Source organism: Camelus ferus, chromosome 7, assembly GCF_009834535.1.
Source record: "Camelus ferus isolate YT-003-E chromosome 7, BCGSAC_Cfer_1.0, whole genome shotgun sequence".
In the NCBI taxonomy this organism is placed as follows: domain Eukaryota; kingdom Metazoa; phylum Chordata; class Mammalia; order Artiodactyla; family Camelidae; genus Camelus; species Camelus ferus.
Window position 1 is genome coordinate 5,706,284 of NC_045702.1, and position 19,431 is coordinate 5,725,714.

Consider the following 19,431-nt stretch of genomic DNA (forward strand, 5'->3'; position numbering starts at 1 on the left):
AGATGAAGTGGAGACCACAGCAGGGACCAGAAACCACAGCTAGGAGTCTTCCTTCTCCTCCCTGAATGAAAAAGAGTTAGTTATGCAGAAGGAGGCCACTCGACTATCAAAGAGTCAGTCTGAGAAGATGAAACCAAAAAGCGAAGACTTGCTGGACAGCCAGAAGGAGAACTTCGGTCTGTTTATAGAATGAAACAAGGAACCAAAAGCGTTAGTCATATCTGGTCACAGTAAGCCAAAAGGGAGAGATTGCAGTTTGTTTCCTGTTTCTGAAAATGAAAAGAATAGCAGGAAATGGTCTAATGGGTGTCAGGCTCTCCCAGCATGCTAACATCCCCAAACAGATCAATCCCTCTGCCTTTGTGAGAGGGAGAGAATTGACGAGGTGTCACCCCAGAGTTTCTCAGTCCTGGGTTATGGAGGGACAAACACTTCTTTCCGAGCCAGAGGAGGACAGTCAACTTGGAGTAATGGGGCAAAGTGCTGCTTAGGTGACCCCACCCTGTGACTTTCAAAATCTCTAGTAAAGCCTACAAAATGCTTAGAATATGTATTTATTGCAAAAGCCAGCTAAAGAACTGAATTTCGAGTCTACATGAGAGAACTGTGGTATACAATTTAGGAAGTATTGGGAAGCCTGAGGAAGGAAGCCCTGGAAATTCCCAAAAAAGAACAAGAAAGATTTTGGGCTCTCCATGCTGGGGAAATGTAGCTTCAGCCAAGTCTTACCAATTCCCCAAAGGGCAGAGTGAAAACGTACTTAGTGAGTGCCTCATGTGTGGCAAGAACTTGGTACACAGCAGTGAAGGAGGAAGAATTCGCTGCCACCGACTACTGTGGTGGTATATGTCAGTATACTGGGGCAACAAGTAATGAAAATTCAAGTAATATTTTAATTCTTTGTCCAAGGCATACACATCATCAAACTGGTGTAACTCCTATTTGTTGTCTTGATGAGATGGGAAATGTTTCCATAAGAAGGTAAGACATAAGGTGAATCCTTCCATATGAATCCTTCAGCTGTGCTGAGTTCTCTGTTGTAAACTTGCACCACTGATTCTTTCTCTGTGTTCTCTGCATCACAGGGAAAGAGACTGGACCAACACTAGCCCTTTCCTGACAAGTCCAGCTTAGAATCTGCAGAAGAGAATGCACTCTTGTGAGATTTGGAACGGGGACGACAAGGAGTACCGCTGCGTGAAGACAGCAATGTGATTCACAGCTGATGGCTCCTGGAAATCACCCAGCTTCCCAGGCCTGGGCAAATCTCTCATTCCCTGGATTAAAAGTATGTCCTACTTTTAATACCTAGATTGGCTTCCATTTTCCTAATCAGATACTCTGTATAAGTGGAGGGAGATGAAATGTTTCTGGAAACAATCAAGGCAAAAGAAAGGCAGAATCCAGAAGTGGAAGAGAGCATGGTCCAGAAATTCTGGGGCACAGAGTATGAGTGTGACGCTGAAGACTATTGCGTGTGCTTCCATCCGGAGGGGTTTGTGCCAAATGTCTATGAAAATTCTCATCTGATAGGTTTAAAAGGTTTAAAAATATTTGGTGGGGAGGGTATAGCTCAGTGGTAGAGTGCATGCTTAGCACTGAACCCATTCTGGGTTCAATCCCCAGTTACCTCCATTAAAAATAAATAAACCTAGTTACCCTGCCATCAAAGAAAATTAACAAAAAAGAAAAATTTTTTAAAACAAAGAAGAGTTGGTCACTAAACATAAAAAAATATTGCTGTACACGTGAAACTAACATTGTAAATCGACTACACTTCAATAAAATTTTTTTTAAATTTCTGTACCATTAATCTGTTTTTTTATCCTGAGTTTAAAACATCTTTTCATAGATTTGAGAATACTTTAAGACACTCAAAATATTACTTGGATTGTGTCTTATTTTTTTTTAACATTTTTAAATTGAGTTATAGTCATTTTACAATGTTGTGTCAAATTCCAGTGTAGAGCACAATTTTTCAGTTCTACATGAACATACATATATTCATTGTCACATTTTTTTTTTCGCTGTGAGCTACCATAAGATCTTGTACATATTTCCCTGCGCTATACAGTATAATCTTGTTTATCTCTTCTACATTTTGAAATCCCAGTCTATCCCTTCCCACCCCCTGCCCCCTTTGGGAACCACAAGTTTGTATTCTATGTCTATGAGTCTGTTTCTGTTTTGTATTTATGATTTTTTTTTTTTTTTAGATTCCACATGTGAGTGATCTCATGTGGTATTTTTCTTACTCTTTCTGGCTTACTTTACTTAGAATGACATCCTCCAGGAGCATCCATGTTGCTGCAAATAGCGTTATGTTGTTGTTTTTTATGGCTGAGCAGTATTCCGTTGTATAAATATACCACTTCTTTATCCAGTCATCTGTTGATGGACATTTAGGCTGTTTCCATGTCTTGGCTATTGTAAATAGTGCTGCTATGAACACTGAGGTGCAGGTGTCATCCTGAAGTAGGGTTCCTTCTGGATATATGCCCAGGAGTGGGATTCCTGGGTTATACTGTAAGTCTATTCCTAGTCTTTTGAGGAATCTCCATACTGTTTTCCATAGTGGCTGCACCAAACTCCATTCCCACCAGCACTGTAGAAGGGTTCCCTTTTCTCCACAGTCTCTCCAGCATTTGTCATCTGTGCACTTTTGGATGATGGCCATTCTTACTGGTTTGAGGTGATATCTCATTGTAGTTTTGATTTGCATTTCTCTGATAATTAGTGATATTGAGCATTTTTTCATATGCCTATTGATCATTTGAATGCCTTCCTTAGAGAATTGCTTGTTTAGGTCTTCTGCCCATTTTTGGATTGGGTTTGTTTTTTTCTTATTAAGTCGTGTGAGCTGCTTATATATTCTGGAGATCAAGCCTTTGTCGGTTTCATTTGCACAAATTTTCTCCCATTCCATAGGCTGTCTTTCTGTTTTACTTATGGTTTCCTTTGCTGTGCAGAAGCTTGTAATTTTCATTAGGTACCATTTGTTTATTCTTACTTTCGTTTCTATTGCTTGAGTGGACTGTTCTAGGAGAACATTTTTGAGATGTATATGAGATGTTTTGCCTGTATTTTCTTCTAGGAGGTTTATTGTATCTTGTCTTATGTTTAAGTCTTTGATTTATTTTGAGTTGATTTTTGTGTATGGTGTAAGAGAGTGTTCTAGCTTCATTGATTTACATGCTGCTGTCCAGTTTTCCCAACACCATTTGCTGAAGAGACTGTCTTTATTCCATTGTATATTCTTGCCTCCTTTGTCGAAGATCAGTTGACCAAAATTTGTGGGTTCATTTCTGGGCTCTCTGTTCTGTTCCATTGGTCTATATGTCTGTTTTTGTACCAATACCATGCTGTCTTGATGACCGTAGCTCTATAGTATTGTCTGAAGTCTGGGAGAGTTATTCCTCCAGCCTCTTTCTTTTTCTTCAGTAATGCTTTGGCAATTCTAGGTCTTTTGTGGTTCCATATAAATTTTATTTTGATTTGTTCTAGTTCTGTGAAATCTGTGCTGGGTAATTTGATAGGAATTGTATTAAATCTGTAGATTGCCTTGGGCAATGTGACCATTTTAACAATATTGATTCTTCCAATCCAGGAGCATGGGATATCTTTCCACTTTTTTAAGTCTTCTTTAATTTCCTTCATCAGTGTTTTATAGTTTCCCTTGTATAAGTTTTTCACTTCCTTGGTTATATTTATTCCTAGGTATTTTATTACTTTGGGTGCTATTTTAAAGGGGATTATTTCTTTATTTTCTTTTTCTGTTGATTCATCATTAGTGTAAAGAAATGCAACTGATTTTTGAACATTAATCTTGTAACCTGCTACCTTGCTGAATTCTTTAATCAGCTCTAGTAGTTTCTGTGTGGACCTTTTAGGGTTTTCTAGATATAGTAACATGTCATCAGCATATAGTGACACTTTTACCTCTTCTTTTCCAATTTGGATCCCTTTTATTTCTCTCTCTTGCCTGAGTGCTGTGGCTAGGTCTTCCAAGACTATGTTGAATAGAAGTGGTGATAGTGGGCATCCTTGTCTTGTCCCAGATTTTAGTGGGAAGCTTTTGAGTTTTTCACCATTGAGTACTGTGCTGGTTGTAGGTTTGTCATATATAGCTTTTATTATGTTGAGATATGATCCCTCTGTACCCACTTCAATGAGAGTTTATATCATAAATGGGTGTTGAATTTTATCAAATGCTTTTTCTGCATCTATTGAGATGATCATGTGGTTTTTGTCCTTTCTCTTGTTGATGTGATGTATTACATTGATTGATTTGCATGTGTTGAACCACCCTTGGGTCCCTAGGATGAACCCCATTTGGTCATGATGTATAATCTTTTTTATGTGCTGTTGGATTCTATTTGCTAATATTTTGGTGAGGATTTTTGCATCTATGTTCATCAGTGATATTGGTCTGTTATTCTCTTTTTTGGTAGTGTCTTTGCTTGATTTGGGTATCAGGGTGATGGTGGCTTCATAGAATGAGTTTGGGAGTATTCCCTCCATTTCAATCTTCTGGAAGAGTTTGAGAAGGGTGGGTATGAGTTCTTCTTTGTATGTTTGGTAGAATTCCCCAGTGAAGCCATCTGGTCCTGGACTTTTATTTGTAGGGAGGTTTTTTTTATTGCTAATTTGATTTAATTTCTAGTGATCGATTTCTTCAAGTGGTCAGTTTCTTCTTGGTTCAGTCTTGGTGGACAGTATGTTCCCAGAAACTTGTCCATCTCCTCTAGGTTATCCATTTTGGTTCCATATAGTCTTTCATAATATTCTTATATGATATTCTGTATTTCTATTTTATTGGTTGTAATTTCTCCATTTTCATTTCTTATTTTGCTTATTTGTGCTCTCTCCTTCTTCTTCTTTGTGAGTTTGGTGAGAGGTTTGTTCATTTTATTTACTTTTTCAAAAAAAACCAGCTGTCGGTTTGATTGATTTTTTCTATTTTTAAAAAATTTTTATTTTATTTATTTCCTCCCTGATCTTTATTATTTCCTTCCTTCTGCTGCCTTTTGGGGTTTTTTGCTCTTCTTTTCCTAATTCTTTTAGTTAGTGGGTTAGATTGTTTATTTGAAATTGTTCTTTGTTGAGGAAGGCATGTATCGCTATAAACTCCCCTCTTAGCACTGCCTTTGCTGCATCCCATAAATTTTGTGTGGTTGTTTTCATTTTCATTTGTCTCAAGGTATTTTTTAATTTCAACTTTGATTTCATCCTTGACCCATTGATTTTTTAATAACATGTGGTTAAATCTCCATGCTTTCCCTTTTTTTTTTTTTTCCCTCTGTTTCTCTGTAGTTGATTTCTAGTTTCATGGCATTGTGGTCAGTAAAGATGCTTGAGATAATTTCTATCTTCTTAAAATTGTTGAGGCTTCTTTTGTGCCCAAGTACATGATCAATCCTAAAAAATGTTCCATGTGCACTTGAAAGGAATGTACATCCTATTTTTGGGGGGTATAATGCTCTGAAAATATCCACCAAATCTAATTTTTCTATTGTATCATTTAATTTCTCTGTTGCCTTATTTACTTTCTGTCTTGAAGATCTGTCCTGTGATGTTAATGCAGTGTTAAAATCTCTGACAATGATTGTATTCCCATCAATTTCCCCCTTTGTCTCTGTTAGTAATTGTTTTATGTACTTAGGTGCTCCTATATTGGCTGCATATGTATTAATGAGTGTAATATCCTCATCTTGTAGTACTCCTTTAATCGTTATAAAATGTCCTTCTTTATCTTTCTTTATGGCCTTTGTTTTAAAGTCTATTTTGTCTGAAATCAGTACTGCTACACCTGCTTTTTTGGCTTTTCCATCTGCATGCAATATCCTTTTCCATCCTTTCACTCTCAATGTATATGTGTCTGTATATGTGGGTCTCTTGTATGCAGCATATTGAAGGTTCTTGCTTTATTATCCAGTCTGCAATGCTATGTCTTTTGACTGGAGCATTTAGTCCATTAACATTTACAGTAATTAATGATAGATGTGTGTTTATTACCATTTTGACCTTATTTTTGAAGTTGATTTGGTATTTCCTTTGTGTTCCTTTCTTCTTCCTTTTGTGGCTTGGTAATTTTCTTTTGTATCATCTTGGATTTTATTTAGTTTTTGTGACTCACTTGTAAGATTTTGGCTTGTGGTTACCCATTTTTGTAAGTCTATTAACCCATTACTATAACTGTTTGTTTTAAACAGGTAGTAATATAATCTCAAACCCATCCTACCGAGAACAAAATATTTTAAAAAAACCCTGTATATTTTCTTTCTTCCCTCTCCCACTCTTAATGATTTAGATGTCTTCCTTACAATTTCATGTTTATTCTATTTGTAACTCATGGTAGTTATCACCTTTCCAGTTATGAGTTTCTCATTTCTGTAGCATCCTGCTTCTTTTCTATTTAGAGTAGACCTTTCAATATTTCTTTTAGCATGGGTTTAGTGTTGCTTAACTCTTCTAGTATTTGCTTGCTTGTGAAATTCTTTATCTCTCCTTCTATTCTTTGTTGAGGAAGCCTTGCTGGATAGAGTATCCTAGGCTGTATCTGTTTTTCATTCAGGACTTTGAATATATCTTGCCACTCCCTTCTGGCCTGTAGTGTTTATGTAGAGAAATCAGCTGAGAGCCTTATGAGGGTTCCCTTGTAACTCACTCTTTGTTTTTCTCTTGCTCCCTTAGGATCATTTCTTTATCCTTGACTCTGGCCATCTTGATTATGATATGTCTTGGTGTGGGTCTGTTTGGGTTCTTCCTGTTTGGGACCCTCTGAGCTTCCTGTACTTGGGTATCTGATTCCTTTTTAGGTTTGGGAAGTTTTCAGTCATGATTTCTTTACATATGTTTTCAATCCCCTTTGTTCTTTCTTCCTCTTCTGGAACCCCTATTATGCATAGATTGGCATGCTTTATATTATCCCATAGGTTCCCTTATATTCTTTTCATTGTTTTTTACTTGTTTTTCTCTCAGCTGTTCTGATTGGGTCCTTTCTGTTGTCCTGTCTTCCAGGTCACTTATTTGTTCTTCTGCATTATCTAGTCTGCTTTGTACAGCCTTTAGATCAGCTCTCATCTCAGCAAATGAGTTTACCAGTTCTACCTGGCTCTTCTTTATAGCTTCAATTTCATTTTTGACATATTTTATATCTCTAAACACTATCTCTTTTAGTTTCTTCAGTACTTTGATCATTACTTTTTTGAAATCTTGATTTAGTAGGACATCAATGTTTATTTCATTGATTATTCTTTCAGGGGATTTCTCTTGCTCTTTTAATTGAGAGTCATTCCTCTGCTTTTTCATATTGCTCATATCTCCCTGGCACTGTGGCTTATGGAGTATCAGTTATCTATTGTGGTCCTTAAGGAGTTTATTTATTTATCTATCTAACACCTATGCAGGAATAAAACTTTAAATAAAAGAGAGAGAGAATTTTAAAAGGGAGGAAAAAAAGGTTTGAAAACAAAACAGTGTATAATCAATATAGAGGAGTAAGTTGAATCAGACTAGCAATTGAGTTCAGACGTCTTTTATAAACCTTTAAAAAAAAAAGGCAGAAAAGAGCAAAAAACAATATTTGAAACCTGTGTATAATCACTAACAGGAGATCAAAACCTAGAGAAATGAAAATGAAATCAGGTGGATTTTTAAAAATAAAAATAATAAAAAATATTCTAAAAGAAAAATTTTAAAGGGATTAAAATTGGAGATATATAGAATTGTTTAAAAAGTAAAAATTAAAAAGGTAATAGGAAAATAGATTAGGTAAAAATAGATAAAATAAAGAGAGAGAATTTTATAAGAAGGGAGAAAAAAAGGCTTAAGAACCGTGTATAATCAATAATAGAAGAGCAAGTTGAAGTGGAATAGCAATCAGGTTGAGGTGTGTTTTAAAAACCTTGAAAAAAAAGGAGAAAAGAGGAAAAAATATTGAATCCTGTGTATAATCAATAACAGGAGTTCAAGACAGAGAAATAAAAGTGAAATGAGGTGGACTTTTAAGAATAATAATAATAATAATATTTTAAAAGAAAAAAATGTAAAGGGATTAAAACTGGAAGCATATACAATTGTTTAAAAAGTAAAAATTAAACAGGAAATAGAAAATAGAACAGATAAAAAAAGATTTAAAAATTAAAAGGGGTGATGTGTTTTCCTAGAGACTATGCACTCTTAATGATTTTATAGAGAAAGCTTTCTGTCTTTGCCCTGTTTCTTGAACTTAGCTTGCTGCTTCCAGGGGTCCTCCATTGGGCACCCTCATCTTTGCTGCTCCCAGTGCCTGTTGGCAAGCAGATCGCACCCCCTCCCAACACTGTGGTCAGGTTCTGAGCTCTTACCTGGTGGGCGGGCAGGTCACTCCCCCTCCCGATGCCACAGTCAGATGCTGCGCTCTGGTTAGGTAGTTGGGCGGATCATGCCCCCTCCCAGCACCTTGGTCAGGTGCTATGGGCTCCTGCCAGGAAGGTGGGTGGCCGCCCACCCTCTCCCGGCTGGTCGCCCCTGCTCTGTGCAGCTGTCCGCTCCACCTAGGGTTGGCCCTCCATAGGCGGGCTCAGGGAAGATGGCCGAACAGCCCCACCCCTGCACCATGCAAAAACTCAGCTCCTTGTTTGTTTTGGCAGTGCAAGTTCTCTGAGGTACCAGGGCAGAAAGATCCTATTTGCCTCGGGCTGTAAACAAGTGTCCATCTGGCCTTTGAGGCTGCTAAACCCTTAGGTAGGGATTCAGATTTTGACCACACCCCCGCCTGGGTGCTAAGTGCTGGAGGATATGGCTGCTGTGCCTGAGCCCCGCCTCTCTTCTCCTGAAAACCTTTCACGGGTTTTTGGAAATGGGGGTATGTCACCTTTTCCCCCAGGGCACATCAGCCATGTTGTTTTATGAGGGGGCCCAGGTTGTTCAGCCCTGTGTACCCACTCATCCATGGCACTTAGCACCCTGTAGTCCCCCACGGCTGCCTCAGCGCAGCTGCCCTAGTCCTCCGCCCGGCTGGGGCGGCCTGTCCTGTCCCCCACCTGCCACTTTGCCTCTAGGGCTGGGAATTGCAGAGACCCTCTGTGCCCGTTTAACTTGGTTCTGTCAGTCAAGGGGTGCTCCATACAGATCCGAGACTTGGAGGCTCCCCCTCCGTCCTGCTGGCCTCTCTGTTGGAGAGGTGGAGACCCAGCGAATGAGTGCTATTCCTCCTTTGCCACTCCCTCCCCGCGGGACTGATCCCGCTCTGTTTTGCTTTTTCTTCTTTCTTTTTTCCTTTTCTCCTACCAGATTCTTGGCGTCTTTGTCTTTTGAAGAGGGTGATGTTCTGCCGGAGTTCAGCAGGTGCCCTGGTTGGCTGGGTGTGTCCGTGGATGTGAGTTTTGGTGTATTTGTGGGAGAGGGTGAGCTACAAGTGTCCTTCTACTCCGCCATCTTGGCCCCGCGTTGATACATTATTATTAATTGAAGTCCACAGTTTACATGAAGTTCACTCTTGGTGTTGTATATCCTATGGATGTTGACAAATGTATAGTGACATGTGTCCACCATTATGATATCAGACAGAATAGCTTCACTGCCCTAAAAATACTCTGTTGTCCACCTATTCATCCATATCCCCAAATCTTGGAAACACTGATCTTTTACTCTCTCCATAGTTTCCATTCTTTTCCAGAATGTCAGAGTTGGAATCATACTGTATGCAGACTTTTCATATGATGTCTTTCCTTTAGTAACATGCATTCAAGTTTCCTACATGTCTTTTCATGGCTTGATAGCTCATTTTTTTCAATACTGAATAGTATTCCTTTGTCTATGTATACCAAAGTTTATTTAGCCATTCACTTACTGAAGGACATCTTGGTTGCTTCCAAATTTTGGCAATTATGAATAAAACTATTACAAATATTCATGTGCAGATTTTTGTGTGGACTTAAATAAAATATTTTTAAATAAAGGTATGAGAAAGGAGGGCTTTCTAGAATAATAGAAGCCATAAAGAAAACATTGGTTGGAAATTCCAGACTGAGCGAAAAACTTTTCATAGCTAAAATAAGAGATAAACAGCAGGGGGTGGTGTTTGCAAGACATTTGACAACAGTTGACAGTTGCATTTTACTGAGCATATCATGAATTTAAATGACACACAAGTCTCAAATTTTTTGACTATTTTATTTTGTTTTATTTAAAAAATTAATTAATTAAAAAATTTTTTGGGGGGTAGGTAATTTGGTTTACTTATTTATTTATTTTTAGGGGAGGTACTGGTGATTGAACCCAGGACCCTGTGTATGCTAAGCACATGCTCTGCTACTTGAGCTGTATCCTCTCCCCTATTTTGTTTTATTTTATTTTATTACCTGCATGCTTATGGCAGAAGAAGGAAATATCAGTGATGGATTTGTCTAAGAAATCTTGCAGATATTTAGATCTGTTAGGAATTACTAGATTTCAATTTATATCTCACAATAGGAAAACACATAATTAAATAAGACGACCACAATTCTACAAGCTTTTAGAGATGAACGGTTATTTTCAGAGGGCAGAGCTACAATTTTCAAAGACTGGGTATCTCACAGACTCCTTTGCAGGAATAATATTTGCTGTTTCCCTCTGTAGCTGTAGGGACAAAGGGACAAAGGAACAATTTCCCTCCTTTTTTATTGCTTATATTTCTTTCACCATCAGTTACAAGCATCTATGGTTTGAAGAGTCATGGCTAGAAGTCCACAAGTTAATGCCAAAGGAAAAAACCGAGTCCCAAAGAGCCACAAAACTCTAAATAAGGAAAGGAAAGGGGCAGAAAAGGCATGTTAACCAGTGTAATATTTTGCTTTCTTAAGTCATAAATGAAGGCCTTTCTTGAATCAACAAGAAAAATACATACCATTTAACAGAAAAAATCAGCTAAGCCTGGGGCAGGGGGTTGGGCTGTGCAGAGGAAAAGCATGCAATTATCAGGCTGGCCAGAATGAGACCGACATGCATCTCCCCACAGGTGAACAGGCTGTTTAGAGGAAAAAGCATACAGTTATCCTCAGTAGAAGGCCATCCTATCTCAGCCTCTGCAGTAGCCGAGGAGATGCTTGAAGACAGAATCATGATTCTTTTCCATGATTAATTTGCCTTTCTCTAATGCACAGAAAGTAGCTGATAGAAAGCGCAGCCTCTGCGGCGTGGGCACGTGAGTGTTAGCCAGGGTAGCTCCAGGCAGGTGAGAGGGCAGGTTTCCCTCAGCCATGAAAACTTGCGAGGTGTGTGCGGATTTGCTACCTTTGAGCAAGGTCCCTTTCTTGTGTGTCAAGCATTTACAAGCTATATGCTGGGATGACTGAATAAGTTGACTTAGGGCACATAAATAGTCATGATAAGCCAGTTTGGAGTTGATAAATGTCTAAGTCAAAAGAATTATTTTTGTTTTAGAGGAGCTGATCTTTAACCCTACCCTCCACCCCCCCACCCCAGCCAAGATGAGCTATCAGAGGCTTTTCTAGCTAAAAAAGAGAAAATGAAGTCTTCTGTATGTTAGAAGCATGCTTTTCTGTCCTCTATTGTAGGAGGGCACGTATCCACCTCATTCAGTGTCATAACAATTATTCTTTGAAAAGTTACAATTATGGTATTAATATAGGAGAATATTTTTGTAACTCAAGCATGACTTTCATTGCAAAATGTGAAATGTGTGTGTTATTTGCATTATAAGTACCCTCCTCTCCAAACTAAGCAAAGAGATGCCTGCCTTGAGTTCAGCCTTCACCGCCGTCTAGAATTACGTCTAAGAAGCTATCTTTACGCAGGAGAGGTGCGTGGGGAGATGCGTGTCGGTCTCCTTCTGGCCAGTGAAAGGCAGCAGGTGATGCATTTGGGAGGCAGCAGCATCCCAGATGCTCCTTGGCTTCTCTGGGTCTCCATTATCCAGAACAGTTCTCCAGAACTTATTTTGCACAAAAGCAGAAGAGAGCTGTGGTGGGGAGAAGGAAATGGAGCGGTTAGTAGAAAGAAAACAAAACTAACCCGCAGAACCCTCTTCCTCTAGCATCTCTGAGGGCTTTTAAATCACTCAGGGTGGCTTTGTGAGGAAACTCGCACATTGCTCCTTTCCCACCTGGGGTAGGGGCATGGTCCCTCTCTCTCTGGCACATAGAACTTGTGGCTAGTTTTTTTTTTTTTAATCTCTCACTGCTCTTGTGCTCTTTTGAAGAGACTAGAAGCCAATGAGAGAAGCTGCCTAGGAGAGAAGGGAAGATTACTGCACTGCAAGACTCTGTAGTGCTTGCAAGACTTTCCAGGACCCGCCAGGTAACAGGGCTTGTTTTTTTCTCTCTCTCTCTCTCCCACCTCCACACCATCTACCAGTAACAATCTATGTCAGTCTGCACCCTTGATCTTTCTAAGCCTCAGTTTCATTATTCCTAAATCATTAGAGTCAGGAATTATAGACCCTAAAGCCCAAACTCAATGCAAGTTGAAAACATCACTGATACTCTGTTTTTTAGAACCTAAAATTGTGAACAGAATGAGCTCAGACAGTAGCCCTTTGGTGATGCTAGCTTGCTTATTTCTTGTGTTTGTGCAAAAGGATTTTCACATAAGTGCATAGTGGCAGCTACACTTGTGTCGGTACAGAATCCTCTACACGTTGCTGGCCAAGGGACAATGACCCGACCCTCCTCCCTGCAACCTGCACCCAGAAATCATAAGATGCCTTCTGAAGAACTGGGCTGAAAACTCTGTCTTGCGATTTTAAGCTGCCTTGATTTCTGTTGCCTGTTTTTGTTGCATATACCACTCAGCCTTGAAGGAAAATTTCTATTTTAAAGAGAGGAGAAAGATTTCAGGACTAAGACTCGAGGTGATATGCTCAGGTAAAACATTTTTATTTCTGAGAAAGAAATACAATTTATTGTTTAAAAAATGACTTAGCCCCCTCATTAGTATTGTAATTGTCATCCAAATGGTTACAAGAGCATCATTTCTGGAGGGTCACCTTGATTCACATCCTGTGACAGCGACAGCATCTCTCAACAGCGTCTTGTTATGATTCCTAGTTAGTGTGACACCCTCTCCAATGCGCTCCAGTCGGGGGAGAGGGAATGACACCAGGAATACATTTGGCAAATGAGAGGAAGATTATCTGCCCAGGTTTCGGTCCATTTCACCATTTCCCCAAAGGTGCCGCTGCCTTTCCTGGCGCCACGTGCTCCTTCAGTCCAGCCTGGTGGAGAGGTTGCAGGACGTGGGTCTTCCCAAGAGTGGGAGAAGAAATCATCTTCTTTCCGTCTTCGGCAGGAGCTGTTCTCTAAACTGGTTCCACTGTCCTCCAAGTGTAGGTAGAGAAGTGTCCAGCAAAGCCAGATATTTGATAACATTTTAAATGAATTAATGGAAGGATTGGTGGCTATAAAATGAGGGAGGTGGGTTGGGGGCCAGCCCCAAACAGGCTTTTGAGCAGGAGGGAGCACCTTGGTTTCAAAATCATCAGCACAGAAAATGAGCTGATATCTTAAAAAATATCCCCCAAAAAGAGTTTCCCCATTTGCCACTCTCCATGCAATCATATATTTAAATCCTCCCTATAGACTTTATCCTTGAAAAGAACTAGCCAAAGATGAGAGTTATTTCCAGGTTCGTCCCTTCTCCAGTTTTCAAAGAGAGAATTAGCTGGATCGATGTATTAGTTTTCTTCAGAAAAACAGAAGCAGTAAGATAATGTATGAAGAAATGCATTTGAAGGAATTGGTTCATGCAGTTATGGGGGCTGTTTGGTCCAAAATTTTTAGGGCAGGCTGGAAACTCAGGCAGGAGCTGATATTGAAGTCTTAAGGCAGAATTCTCTTTTGGCTCAAAAATATCAGAATGAATTACAAGATGTCAGTGAGGAGGGTATAGCTCAGTGGTAGAGTTTGTGCTTAGCATGCAGGAGGTTCTGGGTTCAATCCCCAGTACCTCCATTAAGAAATAAATAAATGAATCAATAAATTTAATTCCACCCACCAATCCCTGCTCCAAAAAAAACAAGAAAAAAAAAAAAAAAGAAATTCTTCAGGTCAAGATGCTACCAGGAGATTGTCTGATAGAAGCTGGATTTTGACATTCAAATTCAAATATCTCCCAAGTGATTTATTTACTAAATTATTTTTCCTTCAGAGGTAATCACTGTGGCCAGTTTCACACACGCAGGAGCTAGGTAACATCCTTTATAGTGTGATTCCTAAGGAGCACGGAAATTTTGTTTAGTTCACCCATCCTAGAGGCCGAAATTCCACAATTAGAGGTTCATTCTTTTCTTTTTAGACTTTTCTTTTTTTAGATCAAAGTATAGCTGATTTACAATGTTGAGTTAGTTTCAGGTGTACAGCAAAGTGTTTCAGTTATGTGTGTGTGTGTGTGTGTATCTTTTCTATTTCAGTTTCTTTTCCATTATAAGTTATTACAAGATATTAAATATAGTTCCCTGTGCTGTACAGTAAGCCCTTGTTGGTTATCTAGCTTATAGATAGTAATGTGTATTTGTTAATCCCAAACTCCTAATTTATCCCTCCCCACCCTCTTTCCACTTAGGTAACCATAAGTTTGTTTTGCATGTCTGTGAGTCTATTTCTGTTTTGTAAATAAGTTCATTAGTATCATTTGTTTTAGATTCCACTTATAAGTGATATCATATGATATTTGTCTTTCTCTGACTTACTTCACTTAGTATGATAATCTCTAGGTCCCTCCATGTTGCTGCAAATGGCATTATTTTATTCCTTTTTATGGCTGAGTAATATTCATATATATATATGTGTATATATATACACACACACATATACATACACACACACACACCCCACATCTTCTTTATCCATTCATCTGTTGATGGACATTTAGGTTGTTTCTATGTCTTGGCTATTGAAAATATTGCTACTATGAACATTGGGGTGTAGAGGTTCATTCCTCAGCATTAACTCTTTAGATCTGTTGCAAAGAAAATATTCTAAAACTTGGCACACAGCGAGGTCCTGATGTAGCTCTGGAAAGGTTGTGAAGGGCTTTGCCAGCAGTGAAGTTTGAGTAGGACCTGAAGGGACCCCCTAGCTGAGCACAGGAAGTAGGAGTTAGGAAGAAAAGGAAGGATCAGAAAAAGGCATATGGGGGACAATGGAAGAAGGTTGAGTGGGCAGGTGAGAGATGCCTCTGAGGTAGCTACTAGTCCAAGACTCTTTGAGCTAAGAACATGGAAGAAAGATCTTTGGTAATGTAAAAGCTGGTCTGAGCCTAACAAATCAGGTCTTCTCCCTGCTTACTTGATGTGCTCCCTACCCTACTGCCCACCTGGACTCATGACAACCTCCTACTCCTGGCTTGACCAACTTGTCCTGGTTTGCCTGGGACTCTCCTAGTTTCAACACTGAAGGTCCTTTGATCAGGGGATCCTCAGTCCTGGGCAAACTGGGATGATTGGTGACCACCATCACCATGGAAACTTAGGGGAGAATTTTGTTTGTGAGTTTATCAAAGGTGGGAACTCTGCCAGGCAAGCTTGGGTTTGGGTGCCAGGACTGAGACCCTCAAGGCAGAGAGCCAGGATGCTCAGTAGAAAATGACCAACTTCCATGTTTGGTCTTCTGGGTGAACAGCATGTGTTCAGTGCCTCCAATTGCCTTAATGCAGGTGGTGGGAAGCCATGTGCAGTGCTGTTGTGACAGGGCTGTCTATATCCTCTAAGCAAGGAAGCTCAGTCTAATGCCAACAATGGCTGTGGGTCAGCAGACCTGGGTTTTAGTCTTAGCTCACTGCATTAAATTGTGCGTGACCCTCAGTAGTTCTTTTTTCTTGCCTTCATTTTCCCATCTATAAAATGTGCTGTTTTGTGTTGAATATCACATCTGACTGCATGAACAATGAACAATCTCTGCATGTTTTCCCTCTAGAATAAGATGGAAGGACTTCAGAAGAGGTCAGAAGCTGCCTGCACCACAGATAAGGTCGGGTGGAGCCCTTCATGACACTTGGGGGCCATGAACTCAGCACTGGGGCAGCAGACCTCCCACCTACATTGGAAGTTACAAGACCAGAGTCACCCCAAGACAAATGTGTTTCCCCCAGGAAATAAAACTTATTGGACTATTTACTGTCATATTGTTCTTAGTGAGGGTAAATTTTTTCAGATAAAATCCTGCCATCTCATAAAACAGAGACTAAGCAGGGATGGGAGGAGTTGAAAGTATGAGACAAACAACTTAGTGGTTGTTGGAAGCTCTGAGCATCAGAAAGCCTTCAGAGTGGGAACAGTATAAGGAGAAGGCTCTGAAAAGGGTAGAAAAATTCAGCATCTCAAAGACTTTGGCGAGCTGGGCTGATTTATTCCACCAGCCCTGTGTGGGTTCCCTTTATTCTCTACAAAGTGTACTTACTCAGAGCCCAGCCCTTTGGGGGAAATGGAGTGTGATAGCCTAAATCCAGGGATACGATTTCTTCTGAGTCTTCACCTTTTTAGCTTTTGCTCTCTTCCTCCTCAGAAGACATTTATTACTCTTTAAGTCAGTTTAGGTTGCTAACACAAATACTACTTATTTGTTTTTACTGGGTAAAAACCACAAGTATTTATTTCTCGCTGTTCTGGAGGCTGCCAGGTCCAAGAATCAAAGTGTGGTAGATTTGGTGTCAGGTAAGAACCCACTTCCTGGTTGCTGTGTCCCCATATGTCAAAGAGCTCTAGTCTTTTCCTCTTCTTAAAAGGGACACTAATTCTACCATGAGACTCCATCCTCAGGCCCTCTCTAGACTTCATCACCTCCCAAAGACCCCACCTCCAGATACATCACACTGGAGATTAGGGTTTCGGCATATGCATTTTGTAGGGACACAAACTTTCAGTCCATAGCAAGTACACATCAGCTTTTTGTGTGCTCGGACAGGCGGAGGAGCAGAAAGCTTAAATCCAGGGTCATCTCTATTGAGGATCATCCTGGTGGGCAGAACAGGCGGAGGGAAAAGTGCCACAGGGAACAGCGTCCTCTGCCAACAGGTGTTTAAGTCCAGGCTGGGTGCCCAGACACTGACCAGGACATGCCAGAAGGCAACGGGCACGTGGAACGGGAGGAACATCCTGGTGGTGGACACGCCCTCCATCTTTGAGGCAAAGGCCCAGGACCAGGAGATGTACGAGCACATCGGGGACTGCTACCTGCTCTCGGCCCCCGGGCCCCACGTGCTGCTGCTGGTGACCCAGCTGGGGCGCTTCACCGAGCAGGACACGGTGGCCGTGACCAAGGTGAAGGAGGTCTTTGGCGCAGGAGTCATGAGACACACGGTCATCCTCTTCACCCACAAGGAGGACTTGGTGGGCGAATCCTTGGATGACTATGTAGCAAACACAGACAACCTCCAGCTGAAGAGCCTGGTCCGGGAGTGTGGGAGGAGGTACTGTGCCTTCAACAACCGGGCCACTGGGGAGGAGCAGAGGGAGCAGCTGCTGGAGCTGATGGCCATGATCGAGAGGCTGGAGAGGGAGCTCGACGGTGCCTTCTATACCAACGACCTCTTCTTTGATGCACAGATTCTCCAGCAAGGGGGGGATGATGCACGTGGAGAAGGCCACAGGCTCTACCTGGACAAGGTGCAGTCACAGGTTGTAAAGCAAAAGCAAGATCTGGATCTGAAAGGGGCCCAGAGAAACTGTGTGTTCAAGGCACTCCTCCGGGTCAAAAACTGGATCATGTTGCATTATGAGCTTTGTGTTTGCCTTGTTTGGTGCAGTTTACTTTTTGTTCTTATTCTGCTGATCATCTTGTATCATCTTGTGTGTGTCATCTGTATGTCAGAGCATTTTCTAAAGTATCACCTCAGGGATTCATTGTCCAATCCGGAAATAATTTCCCACGATCTGCTGAGGACATGGTGTGTTGTCTCTGCAGCTCTCATTCCGCGTTCCCCTCATAGACTTCTGGCTTGGTTCATGCCTCTCCCTCTCCCTCAGTGAAGCCATGAATCCCTGAAAAGATGACAATGACTCAGTTCCAGGGATGCCTGGCTGGTCTATGTACAATCCCATTTTCTGTGCAGTGATTAGCTCGGGCATGGTCCTGAGACCCAATTCAGGCCACTGGGAAGTGAGTAAAAGTCTGCAGAGGTGGGGCCAGAAGGTTTCTCCTTTCCCAGGAGAGATCCCCAAAGAGAGACAGTCTCCCTCTGGTCATTGTTGGATCTGAGTGTGATGACTGGAACTCCAGCAGCTACCAGCCTGAGGTTGAAGGCAACACTTCAAAGTAGAGCAGAGTGATGGAGTAGTCTGAGCCCTTGAATCAACCAGTCCTGAATCCTACCCTATCTTTGGAGTTCCAGTAACGTCAGCCAGTAAGTTTCCTTATGGCTTAAGCTGTTGGAATTTGGGGTCTCTCTTATTTACATTTGGAAAAAATTGAACTAATAAAGAGTTCCCCATTTCCCTTTTTGAAAAAAAATCCTTAGATCTGTCAGAACTTCCCTGTTCTCATGCTTCCAGTGAGGAAGTGGCATCAAGAATAAATAAACTGATTTTTCATTTCTTGTTTTTAGAATTAGGAAGGACTCCCTCTGCTGTTACAATTTCTGCTACAGAGTAGACATTCACTGAATCCTGAAGAACGAGAAAAATCCCCATAGTTGGATTATTTTGAAGAATGATGGTGGTGGTGGGCAGGGTGAGGGAGGAAATGGGCCAGCCCCTAGGCGGGTCTTCTCTGAGTTCCCTTTGCCAGTTGAGGGAGAAAGAGAGCTCATATCTGAATACTTTCTAAGGAATTACTTTGGTGAACATTCCTGTGTTTGTAAAGGTTTAGCAAAACCCTTTCTCCTTTCCTATTGCAAAATATCCTGGGTTAACCCTCCAGCTTTATTCCCCTTGGAAATCAGCAAAGGTGGAACATCATTTGGAGGACGGGACAATGCTGCTGGAGGGGAAAGAGACGCTTCCTCGGTGCTGGGAGGCCTGGGAATGGCCCAGCTGCAGACCTGGAGGGCAGCCCTCGTCCTGCAGCCCTGCTCCCTAACACTCTCTTCTGCCTGGTCCAGATGCCTTCCCTGGAGGGAGGATGAGAGGGCCCAGCCCCAGAAACCTTCAGGGTCGCACATCCAGATGCAAAGTCTTTGCCTTCTTCTGTGCAACCCATTCTCCCTCAAAGGGCCCCGGGCAGTGACAGGAGCCACTGCTGCAGGGCGACTAAGATAGAAACCTGGCTCCCTCCCGAACTTGCTGTTAGTGACCGCACCGTGCTGGTTCCACCTCCTTGGCGTCTCCAGGATGCATCCTGCCCACCTCCTGCCCTCCCATCCCCATTCCTTGGGTTGTGGCTCAGACCCTGATGACCGGTGGAATTCTTTTCTTCTAAATGTTATCCCTTGTTCCAGGCTTACATGTATTTTGTCCCAGTGCCACATTGCTACAGCGTGATCTCCCTAAAATTACTTATCTGCCTAGCAGCC

The 19,431-nt window shown here is 41.3% G+C and overlaps 1 protein-coding gene and 1 long non-coding RNA gene across 2 annotated transcripts; both read left to right on the forward strand.

Moving 5' to 3' along the window:
• Positions 1-1,181: 1,181 nt before the first annotated feature.
• LOC116664786 lies at positions 1,182-16,462 on the forward strand. The gene is made up of 3 exons (XR_004321228.1): positions 1,182-1,288; positions 12,188-12,285; positions 15,900-16,462. It is a non-coding gene; the product is annotated as an uncharacterized LOC116664786 (long non-coding RNA).
• Positions 16,463-16,723: 261 nt separating this feature from the next.
• On the forward strand, positions 16,724-17,950 carry LOC116665083 (GTPase IMAP family member 5-like). Its single transcript, XM_032484360.1, has 2 exons — positions 16,724-16,741; positions 16,853-17,950. Exons 1-2 carry the CDS (start codon positions 16,724-16,726, stop codon positions 17,948-17,950), a joined length of 1,116 nt encoding a protein of 371 aa, XP_032340251.1.
• The last annotated feature ends 1,481 nt before the right edge of the window (positions 17,951-19,431 follow it).